The 23,187-nt window shown below is 37.1% G+C and overlaps 2 protein-coding genes across 6 annotated transcripts in view; both read right to left on the reverse strand.

Annotated features, from left to right (window-relative positions):
- Positions 1 to 484: 484 nt before the first annotated feature.
- BDH2 (3-hydroxybutyrate dehydrogenase 2) lies at positions 485 to 12,855 on the reverse strand. The gene is made up of 10 exons (XM_030947205.1): positions 12,797 to 12,855; positions 11,340 to 11,420; positions 9,758 to 9,836; positions 7,766 to 7,862; positions 7,141 to 7,249; positions 5,925 to 5,985; positions 5,242 to 5,355; positions 4,660 to 4,718; positions 3,855 to 3,947; positions 485 to 2,680 (listed from the first exon to the last, which is right to left on the reverse strand). Exons 2-10 carry the CDS (start codon positions 11,409 to 11,411, stop codon positions 2,627 to 2,629), a joined length of 738 nt encoding a protein of 245 aa, XP_030803065.1. The 5' UTR covers positions 11,412 to 11,420; positions 12,797 to 12,855; the 3' UTR covers positions 485 to 2,626.
- Positions 12,856 to 14,544: 1,689 nt separating this feature from the next.
- CENPE (centromere protein E) overlaps positions 14,545 to 23,187 on the reverse strand; it is a 38,105-nt gene continuing 29,462 nt past the window's right edge. For 3 of the 5 annotated variants that reach the window (XM_030947190.1, XM_030947191.1, XM_030947189.1), the window contains 9 exons: positions 21,982 to 22,191; positions 21,249 to 21,458; positions 19,954 to 20,175; positions 19,126 to 19,329; positions 18,431 to 18,543; positions 17,851 to 17,948; positions 17,129 to 17,288; positions 16,448 to 16,710; positions 14,547 to 15,627 (listed from right to left, as the gene is read on the reverse strand). In XM_030947190.1, the coding sequence (XP_030803050.1) occupies positions 15,530 to 15,627; positions 16,448 to 16,710; positions 17,129 to 17,288; positions 17,851 to 17,948; positions 18,431 to 18,543; positions 19,126 to 19,329; positions 19,954 to 20,175; positions 21,249 to 21,458; positions 21,982 to 22,191 (1,578 nt within the window). In that variant the 3' untranslated portion in view covers positions 14,547 to 15,529. Of the gene's footprint in view, positions 15,628 to 16,447; positions 16,711 to 17,128; positions 17,289 to 17,850; positions 17,949 to 18,430; positions 18,544 to 19,125; positions 19,330 to 19,953; positions 20,176 to 21,248; positions 21,459 to 21,981; positions 22,192 to 23,187 lie in introns of all 5 variants that reach the window. The other 2 variants (XM_030947192.1, XM_030947193.1) reach the window with 1 other exon arrangement.

Genomic DNA, 23,187 nt, shown 5'->3' on the forward strand with positions numbered 1-23,187 from the left:
AGGATGCATAGGGAAGTTACACGCCATCCTTTAATCCAGGCTACAGCACTGGAGAGGTTGGAGATGAGGTGCAAGGAAAGGGTAAGGAGCTGTTGCTGATTCTGTTCTGGGTGCACACAGACAAAATGCACTGAGGCAGGCAGGAGATTTAAAAAAAAACAAACAAACACCCAACCAACCAATCCCCAAAACCACCCCAAACAAACACAACTTGTATATTTATGTTGTTCCCATCCTGGCATTCTGACTTCCTAAAGCAACTTCATCCACACCATTTGTAAGTGCACATTAGGTAACGAGATGTTTTCTCAGACCTTCTCTTTTTCTCAACCGTAAATTTGCAAGCTGCACTCAGTCCATGTGAAAGCAGAGTCAAATGCCACATGTTGCTGCTTTGCTCCTGGTATCATCACACAGAACTAAGCTGACTACAAATCCAAGAGAAAATGAAAGCATTTTTTGATCAGATTAAATTTTCCAGAAGGGCTTGGAATTGGGGAAGTCTATTCCTCCTTCCCCCACAAGAGAAAAGTTTGACCTAGAATCAGAAAAGTCAAAAAGCCTTTTTATATTATCACTGGGGTGGAAGGAAAACAAAGAGAATTACCCAGTTCCATTAAAAACAGACCAGGGAATTAGGTCACAAGAGCATTAAGAAGCATTTTCTTTAATAATTCCTGCAAGTTCGCTGAAAAACCTCATGACATTGGAACATTTCAGAGTTGCAACTGTTAACACTTCCATGAAAAGCACTGCTAATAGAGCAAGAGGCAGCAAGCTCTGCTGATTTTTACTTTTCTGGTCTACCAGATTTTTGACCTACCACTAAAAAAACCCTTTTGTGCCTTTTAGTGCAATTTAAAGGCAAGTGGTACTTATTTTCTTCCACAAGTACTTTGACAACAACGGCAGCAGCAGCCATGTTTGAGCGGCAACCCTACAATTCTAAGCGAGTTTAGAAACGTTAAGTAAGGATGGTCAATGTGCAATAAGTATAATGAATTTTCTCTCATATTCTTAATTATATTTTCAGAATACGCAGTACATGTTCCCTGTGTTACTGCAATGGGGAAATTCTCTTTTCAAGGTAAGCCTTATGCACCTACTACAAAAGGACTTAGGCCTTCATATTAAACTCTGAAATCATTGAAATTGTGTCCTGCCAGCCTCAATTTTTCATATTTTGCATTTATGTCAGTGAATGTTTTTGGAGCCATTTTGGATTTGTGCCCCAACTTGATCCTGCTTGGCTGCCAAGGTCACTTGATTGAAATACTAGATTCTCTGAAACCCCATAAACAAGCTACACAAGGTCAGAATGCTCCAACCATGATTAAAGGTAAACGTTAAGCCCATAATGAGCCCAATGAAGCCAACATTCACAATATTTTTCTCATTAGTAAAATCTAGATTTACATACAATAATTTTAAAATAAGAAGCCAGATTTTAACTAGATGTGTTCATTATCTTTGAAATCAAGTAATTTATATTAATGTTTCAGCTGATATTGAAAAGCTTAAGCAATAATTGTATAAACATGGCAGTTGTTGTTACAGAAACACAGACAACATTGTACATTTTTCCTGTGCTTTGATTACTGTTGAATCATATTAAGTAGCATTTAGTCCTTAATTGCTCCCTCACATATATATGTATATTATATATATGAAGATATGTATTAAATTACATAGAGTTTCATTTATGAACAAGATAAATGTTAAAGGTAACCATGACAGTCAGACCATGGAATTCATGTTGGTTTTAAGCAGTATGTTAGCAAAACAAATGCTTTGTGAATTCGGGTTATTCATTGCCTTAGATCTCTGGGTCAGGACCTATGTTTTTTCCCCAGAGTATGAAACTTGACAATAATAGGTTTATATTTCATGAATCAAAGCTACCATGTGCTATCACAATAAAAACATCAGCACATACTCTTGTAGAAACAGTCCTTTTCAGAGAAATTTTGCCTTGTGCTTTAGTGTGAGCTGTATTGGTACTTGAGAATAAGGCATAGAGCACCAAAGTGTGGCACCTAGCAACAGATTTTACAGAATTTGTCCAATATTAGTACATCATTTTGGAGACAAATATATTGGCTCTATCTAGGGTGGTAAAATCCACTCCTTTTGCTTTTGTGTTTCAAGTCAAGCATATTCATGAAAATCCACCCATATATTTGAGAATACTCCTCTTACATATACCCCCAACCATACCTGCTAGAGTATTGCCCTTCCATAGTTGTTCTTGTGAGTATTTAATTGTATTTAATTTCCAAATACCTCATAAGATGAGAATAAATATAATAGTTAATTCCTTTCACTCAGATTTTGCTTAAAACACAACTGAGATTTTGTAACTTGAATCATATTTTTGGCCTCCTGAAATCTTAAACATTAAACTGCTGTTTTTTCATGTTTTTGGAGTTGCCATAAATTGAAGCCACATGAAGTATGTTTTACTCCAGTGTTTCTCCATTTAAGGAAAAGTTAATCAGTACGATCAATCTAGAAATAGCAGATTTGTTTGGAAAGACATCACATGCATGATCTCAATCTTTGCAAAAAACACCATCCTCATTTTTTGCCCATCATAGTATGAATTTCCATTTGCAGGTAGAGTCAGTCACAAGCTCCATCCTCCATCGATGATTAGTTCATTACCAGTCACATACGCAGACTGAAATTACATAAAATAAACAATGATTTCAAGTAATTTTTCATGGCTATTAATTACAGGGAAACACTTTTTTTAAATTAAAAAATATGCTTTATTTTTATACACTTTTTTTGGTTTTACAAAAATACCTGAGTAAGTAATATAATATCTAAATAGAAACAAACATAGAAATTGAAGCCTTCTACTTAATTCAAGGAAGTGTGGCAAAAGTATTACTAGAGGCATTAGGATGAGAATGCATCGTGAGAGTACAAATTTAAAAAAGCTAGACTTTAGATATTTTACCTGCAGGAGTAAATACCTCACACTGTGATGTTATTAGGTCTGTTCAGCTGAGCAGAATCTGACCAGGTCAGCCAATAATTATAATGGGACCTAACTAAAAACTTATATTATATGGATAGTGGGGTAAGCAACTGAGCTGTTGACATTCTTATGTCACTGCTGAAACATGCTGAATACATTGAAAAAGTGGAATTCTGTTTACACACCACTGAAAACCCTGTGAGCAGACTGGAAAAATTATTAGCATTGTGGAAATACTAAACCCAAGATGAAATTGAGAAACAGACTACTGATAGATAGCAACGTTAATACTGAACTAAATCCACTGAAGTATTTTGACATGGACGTTAGGACTGCTGGACATGTCCGGACAAATCCAGTCCAGTTTCTAGTCTCAGTAAATTCATAGCAGCTCAAATAACATTGGTGTGTGCTCATTAGTGTTGGTGCTGTTTGCAGTGGTCATCTGGAGTCTGGTGTGTAATATCAACAGTGGGTCTGTTGTTTTCCTTGTGCTGGGATGGCAGATTCACCCTGACCATTAGCTAAAATCTCCAGCAGCTCTACTAATTCTACCTCCTTAAAACATGATCTAGCCACGGTGCAAGCTTGGTAAAGCTGACAAGCTGGGGTCAGCCAGTTTGCTCAGGTGACATGCACCCACCAGGCTGTGGCACCAAATACATAATGCCTTGCAATCACTGTCAACATTCTGAACACCTTTTGTATTGCAGGATGAACTCAGTAAAAGAACATAGTTTGGTTTTTATTTTTGTTATAATCCAGCTCAAAGAGAATGGAAATTGTCCTGAAACAAATACCCTCTTTACTGGCAAGTAACAAAGTAGTGTGGGATTCTATGACAGGACATTTCATTGTCTATACTTACTTCATCAGAGGCCAGGTACACAAAGAGATGGGCCACTTCTTCTGCAGTAGCCATCCTGCCAGTCTTCTGTCTGGCCAGAAAGTCCTTCAGTGCCTGGATATGCAAGAGCATTTGGTATATCAAAAATAAAAACCCAATTATTTTTACCTACTGACATCTACAAAGCAGTATTGGAAACAGGCTTCTAGTCATAACTTCCTTTAGGGCATTAAGTAAGGAATTAAAGCTGGAAAAACATAAAGTCAACAGGGATGTAAATTTCAGGTTGAAAAAAATAAGGAGAGTTTTAGAAAGCAGCTAAATCTCTTATTCTAGAATAAAGCCAACATAAAATCCTTCTTCCTTTGGTGGTAGATATTTCCATGCCCTTCAAATATGAACTTGCCATTATCTATTGTTGGATGATTAAGCATCCCAAATAATGTGGAAATGCATAGGCCAGAGTGCTCTGTCTGTGCTGTTTTTGCATTTCCTTGTGGCTGACACATGCCTCAATAGAAAACGTCCTCTGCTTTTGCACTGGATACTGTAACCAACACTTGGAGTTGCTTCCATGGATGAGAGCCCCTGTGCATTCGCTAACCAATATTATCCTTCTGAGGCTTCAGTTCTGGTCTGGCTGTAAGACTTCTGTCTCGAGTTCAAGCTGACCACACTTTCAAAGGAGACAGCAATATTAAGTTATCCTCAGTAGTCTGAAATTGAGGACATTCTTGAAAATGGGCAGAAGTGCAGCTATATACTATTTTTTAGAAGAGAGTTAAACATATATACATGTGACCAAGCTAATAAATTGCTTTCTCACCTGTTCTGGGTTAGGCCGGGCTTGGATTCTTTCCCGTAAAGATGGTGTGTCAACAGTTCCTATGCAAAATTTTAAATTCAGTGTTAAAAATCAACTGCATCAGCAATCACAACAAAAGTCTATTTGTTGTATTCGTATGTCTTAACACCTACGTGTAACTTTGCAATATAATTCAGGAGAAAGACTGTAAAGCCACCAAGAAAGCAGAGAATTTTAAATTTCCGTAGAAGGCAAGAGTTTTGAGAATTAGATTCAATACTTTTTATATGGTTAAACAATGGTCAGACTGTTAGTTAGCTCTTGCCTACTTCTAACTTCTGAGACTGCATCTTTGAAAAGAACCATTCAGTTACTGTGTAATGTATGTGTAAAGTGCAGATACTAGGTTAATCAGACTAAACATCCAGTTTAACCACAGAATAACAACTTTTCTATATTAAGCCTTTCAAGCATGCTCTGTTCTTGTAGACTGCTGGTAACTTCAGTTACCGTTTGCAAGTCTATTCTTTGTTAAAAAAGCCAGACTCAATCTGGCCTTGTAGCATCTGCTCCTAGATCACAGGATAATGTAAAAACACTTACCAGGGCATACGCAGTTGCATCTGATGCCTTGTTCAATGAAATCAGCAGCCACAGCCTTTGTTAGCCCAATAACTGCTGCCTTTGAGGAACTGTAGGCACACCTGTTCACAACTCCTAACAGAAGGTCCATGTCAAGGCAGCACAGAAACAGAGTTATAAAGGAAAAAAGGGCCAAGATTGTTCAATATACACCTGCTTCTGGACTCCAGCATTTCCTGTAGCAGCTGTAGCCTCTCCATAATGGCAGGCTAGCTGGAATGCCAACTGCCAGAATTCTACTCAGGTATACCTCAGAGGAAAGCACACAATCTTTCAATAGTGTAAGCCTGGGGACTTGTCTAGAAAACGTAACAAGCAGCAAAGATTTAGGAACAGCAGAAATCCATCTGTTAGTCATGATCAGGCTTCTTTTGAAAGCATAGTTACAGCACTTTTGTAGTTGTCATTTCTTCATTATATCTCTGAAGAACACATGTACCAAGTATCACTGGAAGTCATATCATTTTAGTAAATAAATACTGGTGAAAAGGATTCGTTCACTTTTTTCCCCTAACTGGTCCCTCCACAGGATTTAGAAATAGCTTTAAATTTAGAACGTCCTCCAAGTTCAAAGTTGCACAATATTTATATTGTATATCCATCACCTTAAAGATTTATATGAGGAACTCTAGCAAGCTACTGACCTTTGATGCTGGATGCCACAGAAGACATATTTATAATATTTCCAGATTTCTGTTTAAGCATCTGCAAAGAGAGTACTTATGTCACTCAAATGCAAACTGTTTTGTCATCTGCAGGTTCAGCAAAAAGCCCACAGCAACTCAGAGAACAGCCCTACATGCACTTGATACCCAGGGCAACAAAGGTCACTTGACGTGGGTAGGTGCCATTGACTGAAGCAGTAAAGCAGAGTAGGAAATTCTCACTCGTTCCCTGAGCCATGTCAGGATTGAAGATGCTGGAAAGGATTTTTTTCTTAGGTTGCCACCTATTAGTCATTGCCCTCTGTCATGACAGTAAGTTATACCACACAGACATCTGCCCATACCATCTACCAATGCAGCAACTCACTGATCCCACTCAAACTCTTCTTGTTTTGGAGAAGACTAAAGCACAACACTTTAGCATCTATGAATTGTAATTTTCTTCAAGTTACAACCTTTTTAGGCATCCTAAAATCTGATATGCCTGAAGTTCTTAAAAACCCTCAAATTTTGAAAATTAAGTTCAGCTAAGAAAAAAACCACCCCCAAACAAACAAAAAACCCAACCAACCAAGCAAAAAGAACTGGAACAATACTGAAAATAGTAGTTATCATCCAGTCATAGTCACAGCTTTCAAATCTAGCCTTTGCATTTATGGGAATGCAAACACCTTATTCGGTCCACAAGGTTTTGTAGACCCAAAACTAGTGATTATGGAAAAACCAAGAAGCATCTTGGAGCTGCTACATTCACTGAGCTGTTGTGCTCTAATCAGCATCCCTGAATTTTTTCACCAGATAGTCTCCAGAGCTGTACAAAATTCATATTAATATAGATGATTTATTAATACTTTGTAGCAGTGGTATTGTGCAGCTGTGTGCTGTAGTAGAATACATTAGCACTGTATTGCAATGACTCCATCACTACTCTGCATAAAGTCTGAAGTATTTTAACTAGTTTACATATGCAACTCCCCAGATAAATCTTCTCTACCATATCCTTTGGATAAATTGTCTACTTGAAATATTATGCAATGAAGAGAATGTTTAATAGTAGGATTACTGTACTCTAAGGGCCCCCCTATCCAAAGTGGCACGCTTGTATTTTGTACGCTGCCACAGTGGCAGCAACTCTGATCTGTCACACTTTAAACAAGGCAGCAGAGACTAAAAGTCATGGGCAGCCAAGCCTTGCCTTGGGGAGGAATGTCTTGATCATCAGGTACATGCTGCGAACATTGAGGTTCATCGTGAAGTCCCAGTCTTGCTCCTCACACTCCAGAATGGTTCCATGATGAACAAACCTAGAATGAGTGCATGAAGTGGATTACTGTCTGTGGCTTACATTTCTGTGACTCTTTTTCCACCGCTGTTTTGTAGCAATTCACTTTTCCAACCTTTAAAAGAGGGAGATAAGAGCTCCTTTGAAGAATGCAAGCAGCAGTGTATTTCTTCTGGTAAATATCAAGGATACAAAGCAGACTCAATACGTGCAACAAAATGATTGGCAACAGAAGAACCAAAAAAAAAGCAGGAGCAGACTGTTAGGCTTTGTTCACTGTTGTGCTAGAAGGGGCAAAGCCATCAGTACAGGGTACCCATAGAGTGAGGAAAACACAAGTTCCAGAGCTGTTTTATCTTGGCCTGGGTTATGTGGTTGTGCAAAAAAAGTTTCGTTTTGATGGAAACACATGGAGGTTTCTATTAAGAGTATAAAATCCATTAAAACATAACAAATAAAATGCATTAAAGTAATAGAAAGTAGTTCTGGAGGACAGGGAAAACTGGAAAAACAGTAGTAGCAAAGAGATTCTGGTTACCCTGCAATGTTACAGAGGACATCAGTCTTTTCAATCTCCTTGGCCAGATTTTCTATCTGCTCCTTTTTGGTGACATCCAGAACCCGTATTTGAATGCCTAGAAAAAACACAGCATTTGTTTCAATGTATTTAATTGAGGATTGGCTGAGTATTTTTCTGATGTGCTGAGGATAGCACTTACAATTCAATTCACTGAATGATTAAGTTAGTGCAGCAGTTAATCTGGGACAGCATATGATGCTATTTAAAATTTCAGGAGACAATTAAAATGATCAACTGTTTTAATTGTTATACAGCATGACAAGCAGATGAGCTAGCTTAATTTACTATAAAAACATTTCAAATAAGTTTGAATTCCACTATAGTCTCACACAGAAGAATTAGAGAACTTATATAATCATAATAAACTTTCACATTCGTTATCATAGAATAACACCTGGAACTAGTTACATGTGTCTTACAGTCCCACTACATGCCACATTCTCATGTGTAGTTGATAATATTATGAATGAGCTTTATATAATTTAATTAACAAAGAAAAATTATTTTGCATAAACTATTAAAATCATGAGGGCAGTCACACTGGAACAGGGTCCTGCAGATGAAATTCCATCCTTAGAGATGTTCAGAACTTAATTAAACATAGCCCTGAGCAACCTGCTCTAACCAGTGCCACTTCGAGCACTAGATAGAACTACATGGCCTCCCAAAGTCTAACCCAACAGATATGATTCCATGAAACAGTGTAAAGCTGTCTGTAAAGCATCTGAGTATTGTCAAAGGAGAACTTGATTTGAAATGGATAAAAACCTGGGTTTTTTTGAAACCAAAGCAACAAGCTTTGGTTTCCATGAAAAGGCTTTCTGTGCCTTAGTTAAATGTAGAGACACTTTTGAAGAGATTTGTGCATTCGATCAGACTACAGGCTGGTGATTAACATCACATTGGAATTACCTCTCCTGGATAAAATTCAAAGACCTCAAAGTGCCAAGTCTTGATGAATTATAGATTGACTAATCTTATGTCTAAAGGATGGAAATGGCTCTGAGTATATGGAAAATTATTTCTTTCCTTGTGAGCATACTAGCAGAGGAAAAAAATGTAACATTTTCCCAAATACCCTCAGAAGGAACCTGAAAAGCCCTCAAGTTCCCAAACAATTACAAAGGGATTTCTTGTTGTGAGCTCCAGTTGGCAGAGCCTGATAGTCATGCTAAAAGTTGTGCCAGCTGTGGTTTTGTGTATTTTACTGTCAGCCTTCAGTAGGAATTCTTTAAATCCACTTTCTTCTCTCAAATCAAGTTAGAAGCATTGTCAACTGTGAACTATATCCAAGTCTTATTTTTATTTCAATATTGAAAAAATACTTTTTAACCTAATATCCGACTTGTGATTAGAAACACACCTGTGCAAAACCTGCTCCTTGAAGCATGTTCCTGTGGTGGCAGTACAAAAACAACCTTCAGGCCTGAACATTTATACCAACAGGATAGGCATATCTAGTGTTGCTAGAATTACTTTTCTGAAGACGTATGGATTCTGCAGCACAGTAAGGAATGCATTAAAAGGACAAGACAAGTATGGACCATAGAAATGCAAGACACTAGGTCTACCTTTTTGTATACTGGGATGTTCTCTTGGTCAGAGAAAAAAACATCCCATGCCTTCCAGAGTGATGCACCTGATAATTAGCCTAGTGAAGGCAAAATGGGTGCTGATCTAAAAAACATCAACTTCTTCTGTGACACAAGAAAATCAGTCATTCCACATATCTGGAATAACACTCTGATACGCTGATGTTGCAATATTTTTACGTGGCAAATCTCTGTTCTTTCACACCACAGCATAAAGCAATGCAAACATCAGAAGAACTAGTCTGGATATTTTCTTTTTTTGCGTCTTTTTCAAGTTTTCCTATCCTCAAAATGTATCTCAGACAGCCTACACAAAACTTGTAAGAGCTGAACTAATGCCTGATGTAGGGCCATTTACCTGGATATTTCCCCAGTTCTTGCAGTTTAGACTCATTGATGTCTGTAGCAATGACTTTGGCTCCTTCTTTAGCAAAAGCCTGGAGAACACAGAAACAATTTATATTTAGATATTCCAGGTCATACCACAAATAAAATCTGTTTTCTTTTCAGGTCCTTTTTGGCTTGAAATAGGAGCCAAGCCAAGCTGAAGGCAGCTGATCTCTAAGTCTTCATTCTGGGCATATCAGGGAGTTGCAGACAACTATTTAACTTTGTGTGATAAGACAGATTTAAGGTGTTTTCCCTAAAGGAAGGAATCCATAAATAAAAGATAAGAACAGTAACCAGACTAAGATAATGGAAATTATTATTGCCCTTATTAGCTGCAGTAACAAGCAATAGGGCTAGACCTATCTGTATTGTTAGATTTAAATCTAATTTAAATCTATTGTTAGATTTAAATTAAAAGTTACAAAATTTGACAGGTAAAGGCAGAAGTCGTAAACCAGGATTTTTAAAACAAATTCCTTTGTATCCAAGTAATTGGAATAGAACAATATTAAAAGCAGCACGACTTTTGATATTTAACCAGAGACACTGCTTCATTCTTGACAGACTCCTCAGAAGCCTCTTTTTATTGTAATTCCTGATAAATCAACAGCTAAGGAAGTAAAGTCTGTCAAAAGTATTCTGACATCTTGGACTCTAGCCCCTTATCTTCAAAATAGGTGTCCCAAGTGCAGCTTAAGAGGATAGTGACATTAACCATAGCACCCTTCCATGGTTGGTTGGGTATTTATGAAGTGAAACCAGCAGGAGGATTACCTGCTCCTTGGACTGAGTAATTCATGTAAGAGCCAAGATCAGCAGTCTTCTGTGTTCTCAGCCAGGGTAATGAGAAAGTAACCAGCCTGGCAAAAATGCTACAGGAGCTTTTCCTGAGCTGTTAATTACATTACAGAGATAACAAGATAATTCTACTGGGTTTTTTATTTGCCATGGAAAGGGGAAGTAGCAGGAGAAGAACTGGTCAAAAGGAGTTATAAGCTAACTGGAAAGTTAATACATACCTTAAATTCTGTTTAACAGTAATCACACAAAATTTGTAAAGAGTTTCTTACAGTTGCTCATTGTGAACAATGTGCTAGTATCATGTGAACTTGGTTTTGTCAGTCATGAAAATAGGTAAAATGCCTTGGCTTTGCTGTAAGGGATCCTCACAGTATCCAGCCTTAGACCAGGAAATACTCCCTCTATCATCTCTATTTTCTCCCAGAACAAAGCAACAGAGATGCTGAATAAAAGGTACAGGCAGTACCAACCATATATTGTTAAAAAAAGCAGACGCAGCTGTCCTCAAATCTGGTTCTTATCCTTGTCTAACATCTCCACTCAGAGTTGAAGATTTTCATAAATTGAAACAGCGCGAAGCCTGCATGATACACCATACTGGCTACATTATTCCCTGATTTTTTCACTGTGTGCTTCTAGCATCATCTGTGGTTTATTAATTCAAGAACTGGTTTGGAGCAGGTGTCACTGGACAAGCTAGAATGAGAGACCTTGCACAGGCCCAGCAGAACAAACATTTTCCAACTTACAATAGCAGCTGCTCGGCCAATGCCCTGTGCTGCTGCAGACAACAGGATGACCTTCCCATCCAGCCGCCCCATGGTGCTGACCTGCACGGGATGGCACAGAAATTTAACAAACAAGCCAACACCATCCCCGCCCTCCAGGAATCAGATGCAAACACATTCTCAAAACTAGACACAATCCAGGGTGTACCTCTGCCATCACAATTGTCCTGTGACCCTCAGTTTTCCAGAGTTCTGAGAGGCAGGGCTGCCCCATCTTTTTCTTTTTTTTAGTTGTACATAAAGGGTCTCAAAAAGTCAAAAGGCATTTGAGCTCAGAAGTTAAGCTTCATTATAACAGAAATTGGATTTTATTTTTTCTTAAACAGGCAAAAAAAAAAAAAAAAAAAAAAAAAGCCTGGATGAAACAGCAGTACAATTATTCGTGATCTAGTGTTTCCACTATCCGTGGTATTCTCAGAAAGCAGGTCTGTCTTCTGTTTCTCTACAAACTTTTCCATGTCCTAGACTGCAATACATTCCACACAATGCCCTGGCCTTGGTATGTGCCCTCAGTTGTCTTAGGAATCCTCCAGCACAGCCGGCTCCCAATCCCAGTGAAGCAGGAAAGTGTGGGGAGAATGAAGCCCCCAGTCTTGCCTCTTGTTCCCTGTTCTCAGAGAACACTGAGTGTGCCTGGAGCAGTAGGGAACCTCTTGGAGCTGCTACCTTAGCCTAGGTGGAGCAGCCAAAAGGCAAAATACAGCCTTGTTCAAGTGCTGTGTTAGGTTTAACGAAATACCGCATACAAAAATGCAGGCAAACAAGTGAAAACAAATACCAAATCTCAAAGAACTTCCTAAAAAGTGAGGTCCCTATGTTCTAGCATCAGTGAAGTATCTGGAGTTTGTTAATTGGGTTCCTTATAAGCAAAACTGCTGCATCTCATACTCCTCCAAGCAACTTCATCTATGTAGATATGGGTGTTGAAAGGTGTCATAAGAACAAAGTCCTTAAATATACACATAAATCCAACACACCTAGTACTTCACTGGGAAATTAAAGGTACGATAATCTTCCCTATGTTAGTAGCCAGTGCTGTCCTCTAGGGATGTTCAAATCCATGCTGTGACTCAGATTACTGAGTCAAATTTAGTATCCTACTTTTTGAATAAATTATTCTTTTATTTTGATCAGAAATTCTGTTTTGTTAGATGTTTTTCCTAACAAAATTGCACCAAAACTGTTTCCTGAAGGTTACACATTTAACAAATGAGACTTCTGAAGCAACATAATGGAAGAATTTTTTTTCTTTCCAAAAGCCACCCAGACCAGTTCAAGTAATTCCCCAAAATGCCTTAACACATGGGAAGCAAAATGCATTATAAATACATTTTTCAATCTAACAGTCAGGTTTTATGAACATTTGCCATACTGATTCTATGAAGCCTTCACAAATAAATATTAATACAGTCACTCACCAAGAGATCTAGAACAGCTTTGCTATATTCACCGACCCTTGTACAAAAGGAAGTTCTGTGGTTTTTGTTTTCCCTGTGCTTGTTGGGATTTGTAGTCCAACTGCTAAGTTTCTCTAGACGAACGTAATTTCCTGTTGAAATATTGAGATGCTGCCATCTAGTGAAACTGAGGATTTTTTAAAAAAAGTGATTTTTCTCCTGCACATGAAAGGACACAAAAGTACCACCAGCATTAGCTGACTCTTACAATGGGAATTCAAGAGATCAGTAGGACTCCCACCAAAAGGCCACAAACCTGTTTTTCCAAGCAATGTCTTTCTACAATGTAAATTATCAAATTCCAAACCAGGACAAAACTTATGTGAATATTTTTTTATTGTTGTTAAACTGGAGATTTGCCAACTTAGCTTTTGTTTCTGGTGGTTTAACTTGCATATGTTAAAGCAGAATTAATGTCATTAGACTGAAAAATTCTAGAACAAACTAATTTAGCTATAAGCTTACACCAGACTTAAAACTACCTGATAGTATTATTAAGGAATTTGGTGTCCTGCCTAAACATCAGTTAGTTCTCACAAAAGCCAATTCTGTGGATAAAATGGCACACACATACACAAAAGTTCAGTTTATCCTGTCTTTCTGCTAGGGTTTTCTTTCTTTTTAAAGCTTTATAAATCAGCTCCCCAGTAAACAAAACCTGTAATAACTTAGTTTGCTGAAAGCATTTATCCTTCTGCCCCTAAGCTTTTGCTACCTGTTGCAATAAGTTTCTGCTTTTTTTAGTTCAATCACCAGAAAAATCACCAAACCTAGTTGTTCCAAGCAAGTAATAATTAACAAAAAAACCAATGGAAATTGTATATAGAAGAGGTAGATCTATATATACACCTTCTTTCCCAATTCTGGAAGAAAAAAAAAATCAGTCTAATTCATTTATTAGAACAACAAAATGCAGGTGGCCAAAGAAAATCTCGTTCATCATAGTGGGGAAAAAAAAAAGTAACAAACCAAACCAAACAAAAAAAAAACCAACCCAAAACAAACCCAGAAAACTTCCAACCCACCTCAAAAAAAAAAAAAAAAAAAAAGAAACCACCACAGACCTACCAGCACTTTGTATTTATCCTTATCCCTGTCAGAAAATAAATACCTGTGGCTGTAGTCAGAAAGAAGACATTGCAATGCCCAACTCTGTAATGGTATTTGGAACCTGTATATCATCATGCCTTTAAAAGCTTTCCAAAACACATTCCAGACCAGAGATTGAGATAAATCCTTGCAAATTACAGGTACAGTAGTTGGCAGTTTTCAGGTATTCAAAGTAAATAGAAAGTTGCATTCTTTACTAAAGTAGTACCTCCATCAGGTATATAATCCTTGTGTGACTCCCCCAGTTCCAGTAACTACTGAATGCTCAGGAATATGTCAGTGGAGCCATCTGCTTGTCAGTTTGGGTGACCCAAACAGGACCTAGCATCACAGAGATTTATTCCTATAAAATAAGGATGATGCTTTTGATGCAGGTATCTTCCTTAGCTATGACTTTCTCATGTCATGGTGATGATTTCATCCTTAATGGAGTTGATCACATGTTCTGAGTGCCCAACTCCTGTTTAGTTGGTAATGGCGGGCAGGAAAGAGAGGAGGATCTATATTTTAGCCTTCCACCATTTTCTGATAGACCCAAAGAATTAAATAAAACTCTGACAATAGTAAATTTCTGCACAAGTAATTACTGCAGAAGGTTATAGAGGATGGAGACAAGAAGAATAATAATGATGGAAGTGATGAAATCAGTATAAAAGACTAATTTGGTAACATTTAGACACAATGTTGCAGTCAGCATCCCTGGATCATAGCACAAGTGAACAGCAAAACCATTTTTACATATTTAACACAATAAACTTTATTGTCAAGTTAAAATTTCTTATATAAAACATACAAAATGTAGGTCTCACAATATAGATAAGTAGGTTAATAAGAGTCCATCTTGCCCCAATGATCTGGTTTGTTTTCCCTTCACTAGAGAAGCAGAAGAGTGTGAAATCCACTGCTTACTATTTAAAAAAAGTCCAATAGACAACTTCAGACAGGTATATTGAAAAATGATGGAAAATTCAAAGTTACTCACTGTACCATAATTGGCTGAGTTGCAGAAACTTTAAAGGAGTTTAAGAGGAGCCCTTGATTGTGTGCTCTACAAACACAAGATCAGTAACTTCGGTTGCAGTGACCAAAGAAGTCAAGATTGTGGTGAAAATGCAGTTTTTGTTGGCCTAAAGAAAGTATGGTATAAAAACCACATGCTAAGAAACAAAAATAGTATTTCTTGCCAAGTCAACAGCACTCTGAAGATAGAAATATCAACACCTCAGAAAAGGGCTGTTTTAGGAATGACAGAACGAAAAGTTTGAGACTGAGAAGTTTCACAGTAGATTAGTTTGTGATCCATTCCTTTTTCCCTTTTTTTCCCCAATACTTTAGCTTCTCTTTCCCATGAAAAAAATCCACACCAAAACACCAAAGTTGAATATCAGCAGCTTAGCAGGTTGTGGGGCAACATCTGTTTTTTCATCTTTGTCCTCATATTCCAGCTTTCCAAGTTGTGGGAAGTAGAAACTCCAAGACAGCAAAGATGGAAGCAGCTGTTGGTTTTTAACCTGAAGCAATTTTCTTTTGTATATGCAGATCCTGGCTGTAGGCACTGTAAGGGCAGCTTACAACAGAGCATCTTTACTGGGTGCTGCAGTCAGGGGCTTTATCTCTGTCCGAAGTCCCAAACAAGTGCCTAAGATGTTCTTCTGTGGACTCTGTGCCCTCAGGTCGTGTATCTGTACAGAAGACAAGAACATTAAAGCCTTTCTTAGTTAGACAAGCAGCAGGAATACAGTGATTTAATCTTGATTAGTGTTTTGTCTGTCAGCTATGAAAGCTTCCCTCTGGGGAACTTTGTGTTATGAGGAAAGCTGTGCTGTTACCAAGTTGGCCATCACAAAACCAAATAATGAGTCATGTTCTTTCTGGAAGACTGCTACTAATACCTCAAAAATGGCTACTCTTCAACATGTCTGCTGGAGCCTTCTAAAAGCTGCGAGAAGCATGAGGGCAGAAGGTCACTAAAAGTCATTAGGCCAGATATAAGAAATCTGAAGTGATGCTGAGGAACAGAAGTTCTCATCAAAATAGCTATTACTGCAGCTGGGACCAGGCAGAGTAGCAAATGCAACATCAAAGGCTAAAGTCTACCATCTTGAAAAACTTCAGAAAAAAGCTAACCAGTTAACTTTATGTAGTTTTACCAGAAATCTGTGCTTAAACAATGTAAAGTTTAACTTTTACAAAGCAAAACATTTTAGAGCAGCACAGTTATCTAATAATAATATTTTGCTGATTCACTTCTAAAAGTCATGCATCAATACTTCCACTGTAGAAAAGGAAAAAAAGGTTTGTATATTCTTCAGCAGGTGAAGGATTCATTTTGGTATTTTGATTCTGTAGAGCATACAGAAGCTTCACAGCTTAGATGGTCAGCTTTTCAACAGTCATTTGATAAACCATTCAGGAAAACTGTTATCATGCAAGTTTCAGATGTCAGGCCATCCCTTACATTTTGCATCAAATCTTATAGGACACTACCACTGTGTTACGTACCTGTTAGCACACCCAAGTTGGAATTATCAAAGAAATTTGTTGGACAAGTCAGAGGCAGAGGTTTTGGTAGGTCCTGAGTCACTGTTTCCTGAGAAACAGTTTCCTTGCAGGGTGAAGGCATTTGCTCTTTAAAGAAATATGACACTGCCTTCTTAGGAGACTTTGGTATTGTCTCTCGAGTAGTTTCTCTTGAGGATCGTTCTCTCCATTTTAGTGCTCTTTCTTTCCATTTCCTGAGTTCCTCTTTCAGTTGAAGTTCATCACTGCAAAGAAAAGAACCCCAGCATTCAATTAAGAAAAGTTTAAAGCAATTTCTTTAAGAAAAAATTCCTGAAGAACAGAGTGTTCCTGTATTTTCAGATGATGTGCAACAGACATGGCAGTACACTAGTTGTGTATCTTGGTTTCAGAGGATTTTTTTTAAACTGAAACTCCTTCCAATGTACAATTCAAGTGCAGTTTCCATCATTTAAAAGATTCTTAAGAAAGTAAGCAATTTAAAGTTCAAAAGGCCTTTATAAGCCATAAAACATTAGCTTTAAATAAAAGTTTATGATGTGAAATCTAAAATTAATGGCTACTCACTTCCATAGGTCTCCCAGAAACAAACACTAATGATGGACATAAATACATAAATGTACATAAATGATTTGACATGCTGCTAGTCAGCTGTCCACTTACCTCAATAGAAGGTCATTTTGTTTCTTCAGCTGCAAGTTCTCTTTCTGTAGCTTGGCTTGTTCAGATTTTAGAACAAGTATTTGTGTGCTCTGCACAATACCACTGCCACCACCACAAGTAAGGGGTATTTGGGATTGCTGAGGATCTGCTTCTTTCAGCACTAGAAAACAGATTTATACATATGTGTGTGCATAATTTGGAGAGTGCTTAAAAGCAAACCAATACATTTTTTAGCCTATTCCTTCTTGTGGTCTTATATGTGAAACTTCACGGGGTTACAAGTGCCATTCCAACAGTTACTCTTTTTTCTACAAAAAATACACCTCCCACTATTCACACTGCCAGGGAGATAATAAGCAACATGACAGATTCTTCACTGGGCCATTTAGAGGTAAACTAGTTATTGTTCCAGGTATGTCATAGCTTTGATTAGAACTAAGTATTCGTATGTTAAGGAGAAAGTGGCAACATGAGCTACCACCACTGCAGCTTATCCCTCCATAAGGGCAAATGTGGCTGGAGAAAAGCACAAGAGCTGCTGTGATTGTAATGCAGTTCATGTGCAGCTGATGGAATCTACTTTCCATCTCATCTTCCAATGCACCCAGTTCTCCTCATACCCTTTGAGTACAAGGCCTGCATCTCAATCTGATCTTCAAAGATTTAGTCTCAAAACTCAGAGTTTAACATGAAAGAGTCCCTTCCATTTATCTTGAATTTACCAGTAACATCTTGCTCTTGGTGTGCTCTCCTCAGTTCTTCTTTTAGCTTTGTTAACTGTTGCTCTCGGTGTTCTGCAAGGGCTTTATAATTAGCAAGTCTATATGAAGCAGAAAGGGAGGGAAAAAAATCCACAGAAAACCTCAGTTTAATAATTATTACAGTTTCAGCTGAATTGCAATGAGCTATCAAATACAAGACACACCCATGTTTTACAAGAAAAACTACATAAACCTGGTTGTCAGTTAGATTTTGGATAAAGTGCACCCAAAAGTTGGACTAATTATTTTTGGTGTATCCTTCTCTCTAGTGAAGTAGAGAGTGCTTTCAGTTACTGCTTTCCCCTTGCCTTCTTTTGTGAGAACAGTTATTTCATTTATGGCTGTACACAGTTAATTGAGAAATTTTGGTGTATAGGGAAGAAGTTTTGTAAGCAATCCAAGGTGTGTAGAGATTTTACTTTCTCTAACCGCTATAAAAACTTAAACACCTCAAGCTGAATGCTTACGACTTATAGGAAAAGAGCAAAGTAGAAGCTAAGAATGAAGTAGTTGAGAATGGTAAGATAAAATTTGAACTTACTTCACTTCAAAGGAGTTGGATTGTTTCATTCTTTCCAGATCACATTTTACCAGTTGTGTTTTGAGATGGTCAATTTCTTCTTTGTACAGCTCAGCACCTTTATCTAATTTTGCCTGGAAATAAAATATTTAGTACAAATAAGGGCTTTTTACTTAGCAATGAAATTAAGCGATGTTTACCTTGTATCTTCACTATGATCTGCTAGATTTTGCAGGACAAGACCAGGAAGTTATTTTCCACTAAGGTGGCTCACATTACCAACTAGCACTATAGTAGCAGTTGGCATCCTACACTGGTGTATTATATGCTACCATATTTTAGGAAGTTTTGCTGACTTCTGTGCAGATATAAATCCGGGAATTCTAAATTAGCACGCAAATGTTGAGTAAAAAGCTCATGCTTCAGTTTAAAAGTTTTAAGATATTTGAAGTGTTTCAGAAATGCATCACATACAAGTGACACATTTAGTTTCTAGTATTGTAATATGGATTCTAAATGTTGCCACTGATGGTTGCACTGGTAGAATGTGAAACTGGCTGCTAAACAAGCAAGTGGAATTTACTCTAGGAATGTCATACAGAACAAATACATTGACTGGAGATATGGAGAGCTATGTTTCACCTACAACTGTTGTCAAGCATGTTTTGTGTCTTTAATCAGAGGAGAAAGAGAAGAGTGAAGTATTTTGCTCATACCTGAAGGCTCTGTTTCTCTGTTAAGGCAGTCCTGAGGCAATTATCCACCTCATTCAGTTTGGCTTGCAGTTGGGTGAGCTCACTTGTCTCTGTTCTTATTGTTATCTGTGCTTGTAACTTGCTTATCCTGTCATCTCTCTCTTTGACACTTTCTCCCACTTCATTTATTACATTTTCTAACTTCTGAATTTTTACTTCCATAGCCTATTGAGATACATCAATCAATCAATCAGTTATGAGCAGTAACAGTAACAGCACATGGTCATATTCTTAGCAAGAACTAGCAAAAACCCAAACCACACAAAAAAAATCCAACACTACAGGCTCTATAGCAACTCTTCATGTCCAAGTCACTGTTTTATGTCACCTTTTAATAGTCTAGAACACTCAAGTCTAAGAAAAGAAAAAGTGTTTTGGAGAAGGGTAACTGTGGCATAAAAAAGAGAGAAAATTAATTCTCAATTCTTGTGATTAAATAGAGAATTCTTCTCCAGCTTCATGTATAGTGAATACCATATACTGACAGGAAGCATCAAGAGTATCACCCTATTAAAGTCAATACTTCAAAAGCAAATAAAAGCTTTCATATGAATTTCTAAACTCAACATGTATTTGTGTACAGAAATCAGGCCATTAAAATAATAATGTTACAGGCAAGAACTCAAAATTTCACTTTGGAAATAAAAGAGCTGCTGAAATAAAGTGTACTCTATTTCTATTGTGGTGGCATAGATTTACAGTTGCCATCAATCCTTATTTTCAGTTTGGAGTACTCTCCCTTAGAAAGCAAGCATTAAAGAAGCTTTCCTTAGAAGCAAGTATTGGTACCTTTTTATCTTGTTCTGCAGCCTTTAATTTATTATGAAGCCTATAATTTTCTTCTTCTAATGCCAGACTCGCAGAGCCACCAGGGGCCAGTTTTTCTTTTAGAATGTTTAGATCCTGAAGTAACTCTTCATTTTTCTCTTTTCTCTGTTTTAATTCAACATCAGCATTTTTACTATAATCAGCAGTTCTGGCATCCAGCTCTGAAGAAAGTTCAAGGAGTATCTGAAAATCAGAAGCATCACACAGAATAATTTTTTAATCTGCTAGAAATATGGCAAGTGAAGAAACAGGAAGTACCTTAGCCTGCACTATCATCACATTCTTGTTTCAGTGCCCCATTTGACAATGCTTGCTGTCAGAAAAAGTATCATTATCTCTCAAAGAACAGTTTCATTTACAGAAGAAAGGGAGGCAGGAAGGGGCACAAGACAAGATGATAGTGTATTGCAGGTTTACCAGTATTTCTGCATTAACTCAAACTCTAATATTAAAGAAACAAAATGAACTGTAATGGGAAGACTTCTTGAAAGTCAGCCTGAGAAAACCATAATTATTCACAGATTTTTCTTACTAGAATGTATTCACTGACTAAAGGAAATTAAACCTACACATTGGACTATTCTAGAAACCCACACGTTTAACATGTCAGATAAAGAAAACTTCACAATTGTCAGGAAATGACAATGTTTACTAGATTTTTGTTTGTTAAAAGCTTTGATCTACATAATATTAGGGTAGGGAATTCTTGTGAAAACCTTGCCAACACTGCAAAATCCCAAAAATGTCAAGACAGCCTATTGACTCTACAGAAGAAACTTTTAAAAATACGCTAAACTTAAGATTTAATCAGAAGGATGAAATCTTGTGAAATCCTGTTCATAGTGCACTAAATCCTGAAAAATGCTCTCCAGATTTCCAAAAGAGGCAAGCAGTAAGCATGAGAAAGAAAGGAGTGCAAATATAAATTTGACTGAGTCAAAAATGGCTATAGTAGTGTTGATAAAGTTTGGCAAGAAAAGCAACATTTTCCAGAATTCAGAGTAATAAAACCCCAAATAAACAACCCTATTCCCATTTATTACCTAGAAAGTCTTTTAGAAAGCAACTTTTCAAGTTTAAAAAAAATCTTTGAAAATCTTTTAAACATTCCTACATTTTACAGTTGAAGTATGACTAAATGCTGATAATAAATGAATGATGATTTAAGAGCCTTTTTTGTGTTTTGTTTTCAATCATAGGCATTTGCAGAGTGCTTACACAAAATACATCTCTGATTCTATAACATTTAATTTTACCTTCACTTTAGGAGTCCAGAATTTAAAGACTTGCAGGAGTCTTTCATTATCTTTCTTTAGTTCTTCTTTCAGTTCCTCTGTATCCCAGTGAGTTCCTGAACAAGCTTCCCAGAACTGTATTGTTTCTTTTCTAGCACTTGCTTCCTGCTCTAACTCTGCTTCTATGCAGAGAAGTTCATTTTCCATTTCTGACACATCTTTGAGAATGCTCTTAAAAAAAAGGGAATTAAAATTTAAGTACTCGATTATCACATGTCTAAATATACCTTCTCTCCTCTGACTTATCAGTATAGCAGGAAGTCTGTTTTAGCATCTAATTATCATATAAAAGGAGTTTTGCTGGACTTAAAATTACACCCTATTGGGAAAGCAAGAAGACAATCCATGTTCCTAGGGCAGGTGGAAAGGGGGGGAAAAAAAGTGCTTATTAGCAAAAGGTTATTCCATTGTTTTAGAACAAGTCATCTTGGTATTGAATAGTATGTATTGTAGAGGGCAAATAAGTAAATAACAGTCCCAACTATTTTCTAACCTTATAATTTTATTTTCAGCTGCTTTATGAAGCAAAACCTTCTTATTATAGAACTAGCAGCATAAAAAATATCTCTATTTTTTCACTCCCCCCTTAAAAGAAGTTTTAACAGATAAAGCCAATGCCATTAGATTCCCACCACCACATGACCCCATGCCTTGGAATGGGTTTTTATTGTCTATTATTTTCCCCAGATATTACCTCTGCATCCAAGTAGAAACTCTGCAGTCCTTCACAGCTGTTTAACTCTTGAGATGATACTTCATTCTGCTTCAAATTAATCTTCCTGAGACACTGAATCTGGGACTGTAGGTGATCTTGTTTTCTCTTTTCCTCCAGCAATTCCATTTCATACTTGTGAACAGTAGTGTGATATTCTCTTCTCTTTGTGCAAACAGAGCTGAACAAAAGCTGTTGCAGAAGCACAGAATCTTATCAGTGAGCCTGTTTTAAAATGGTACCCTGCATCCAGCTAAAATACAGTATTTTATAATTCAGTCTACTTACTCTGAGCCTCTAGATGTCCAGGATAACTAACACATGACTAAGAAAATCAGGTTCACATGTGCATTATAGTAATGGCATGTAAGCCTTTTAGCTGAGACAGCACTTTTCCAGTATGCTATTTGCTGTAGACTCCAAAAAAGCCAAGAAGTCTAAAAGGCCCTAGACAGTCTTACACAAATCTAAACTTTGAAAAACAAAGTGTTCTTTGTTATATTTATTTTCTCTTGGAGTTGTGAAAGGTGCAGATGATCTATAAGAATAATATCATTGTGCCGATTTAAAACTGTATTCTAGCAGAGCTCACTACTTGAATCTCAAACATCTTTAACCATGAAAGTTAAAAGCCAACTATGGAAAAAATTAAACCTAAAATGGCTGTGTTAAGTTAGAAAATGAGACCCTTTGGAATATTAGTTCAGCTTCCAAGTTAATGGTTATTTGTAGACATCACTGACTCTCAAGAACCTCAGCCCCTCTCTCTAGGCCTGTGCATGTTTCCATGCTCCAACCAAAAAAAACCCAGCTCTTAATATTTCATTGTAAATAAAAGAAACAGAAAAAACTGTCATTCACTGTACCTCTGCATATGTTAACTACCCTTAGCCTTTTTGCTAATAATTTTAGCCCAATGGAGAAACTGATTCCAAACTGGGGAAGGCTGTAAAATCAAACTACCTGGGCAGTTTTGCAGAGTAAGGATGCATCTCCAAGCCATCTTGCATGTCTCTTTCCCCCACACAGAAATAGTCATCTATTATTTGATTTATAGAGTACAGAAAGGAAATTCCATTTTCCAACTAAAATGGAATAATATTAATGAAATAATTCTGTGCAAAGCAGCTGAACTACAGTTAAAACTAAGTTTGATTTACATTTTCTAAGATTATAAAGCAATTACTC

This window comes from Camarhynchus parvulus, chromosome 4 (genome assembly GCF_901933205.1).
Source record: "Camarhynchus parvulus chromosome 4, STF_HiC, whole genome shotgun sequence".
NCBI classification, from domain to species: Eukaryota; Metazoa; Chordata; class Aves; order Passeriformes; family Thraupidae; genus Camarhynchus; species Camarhynchus parvulus.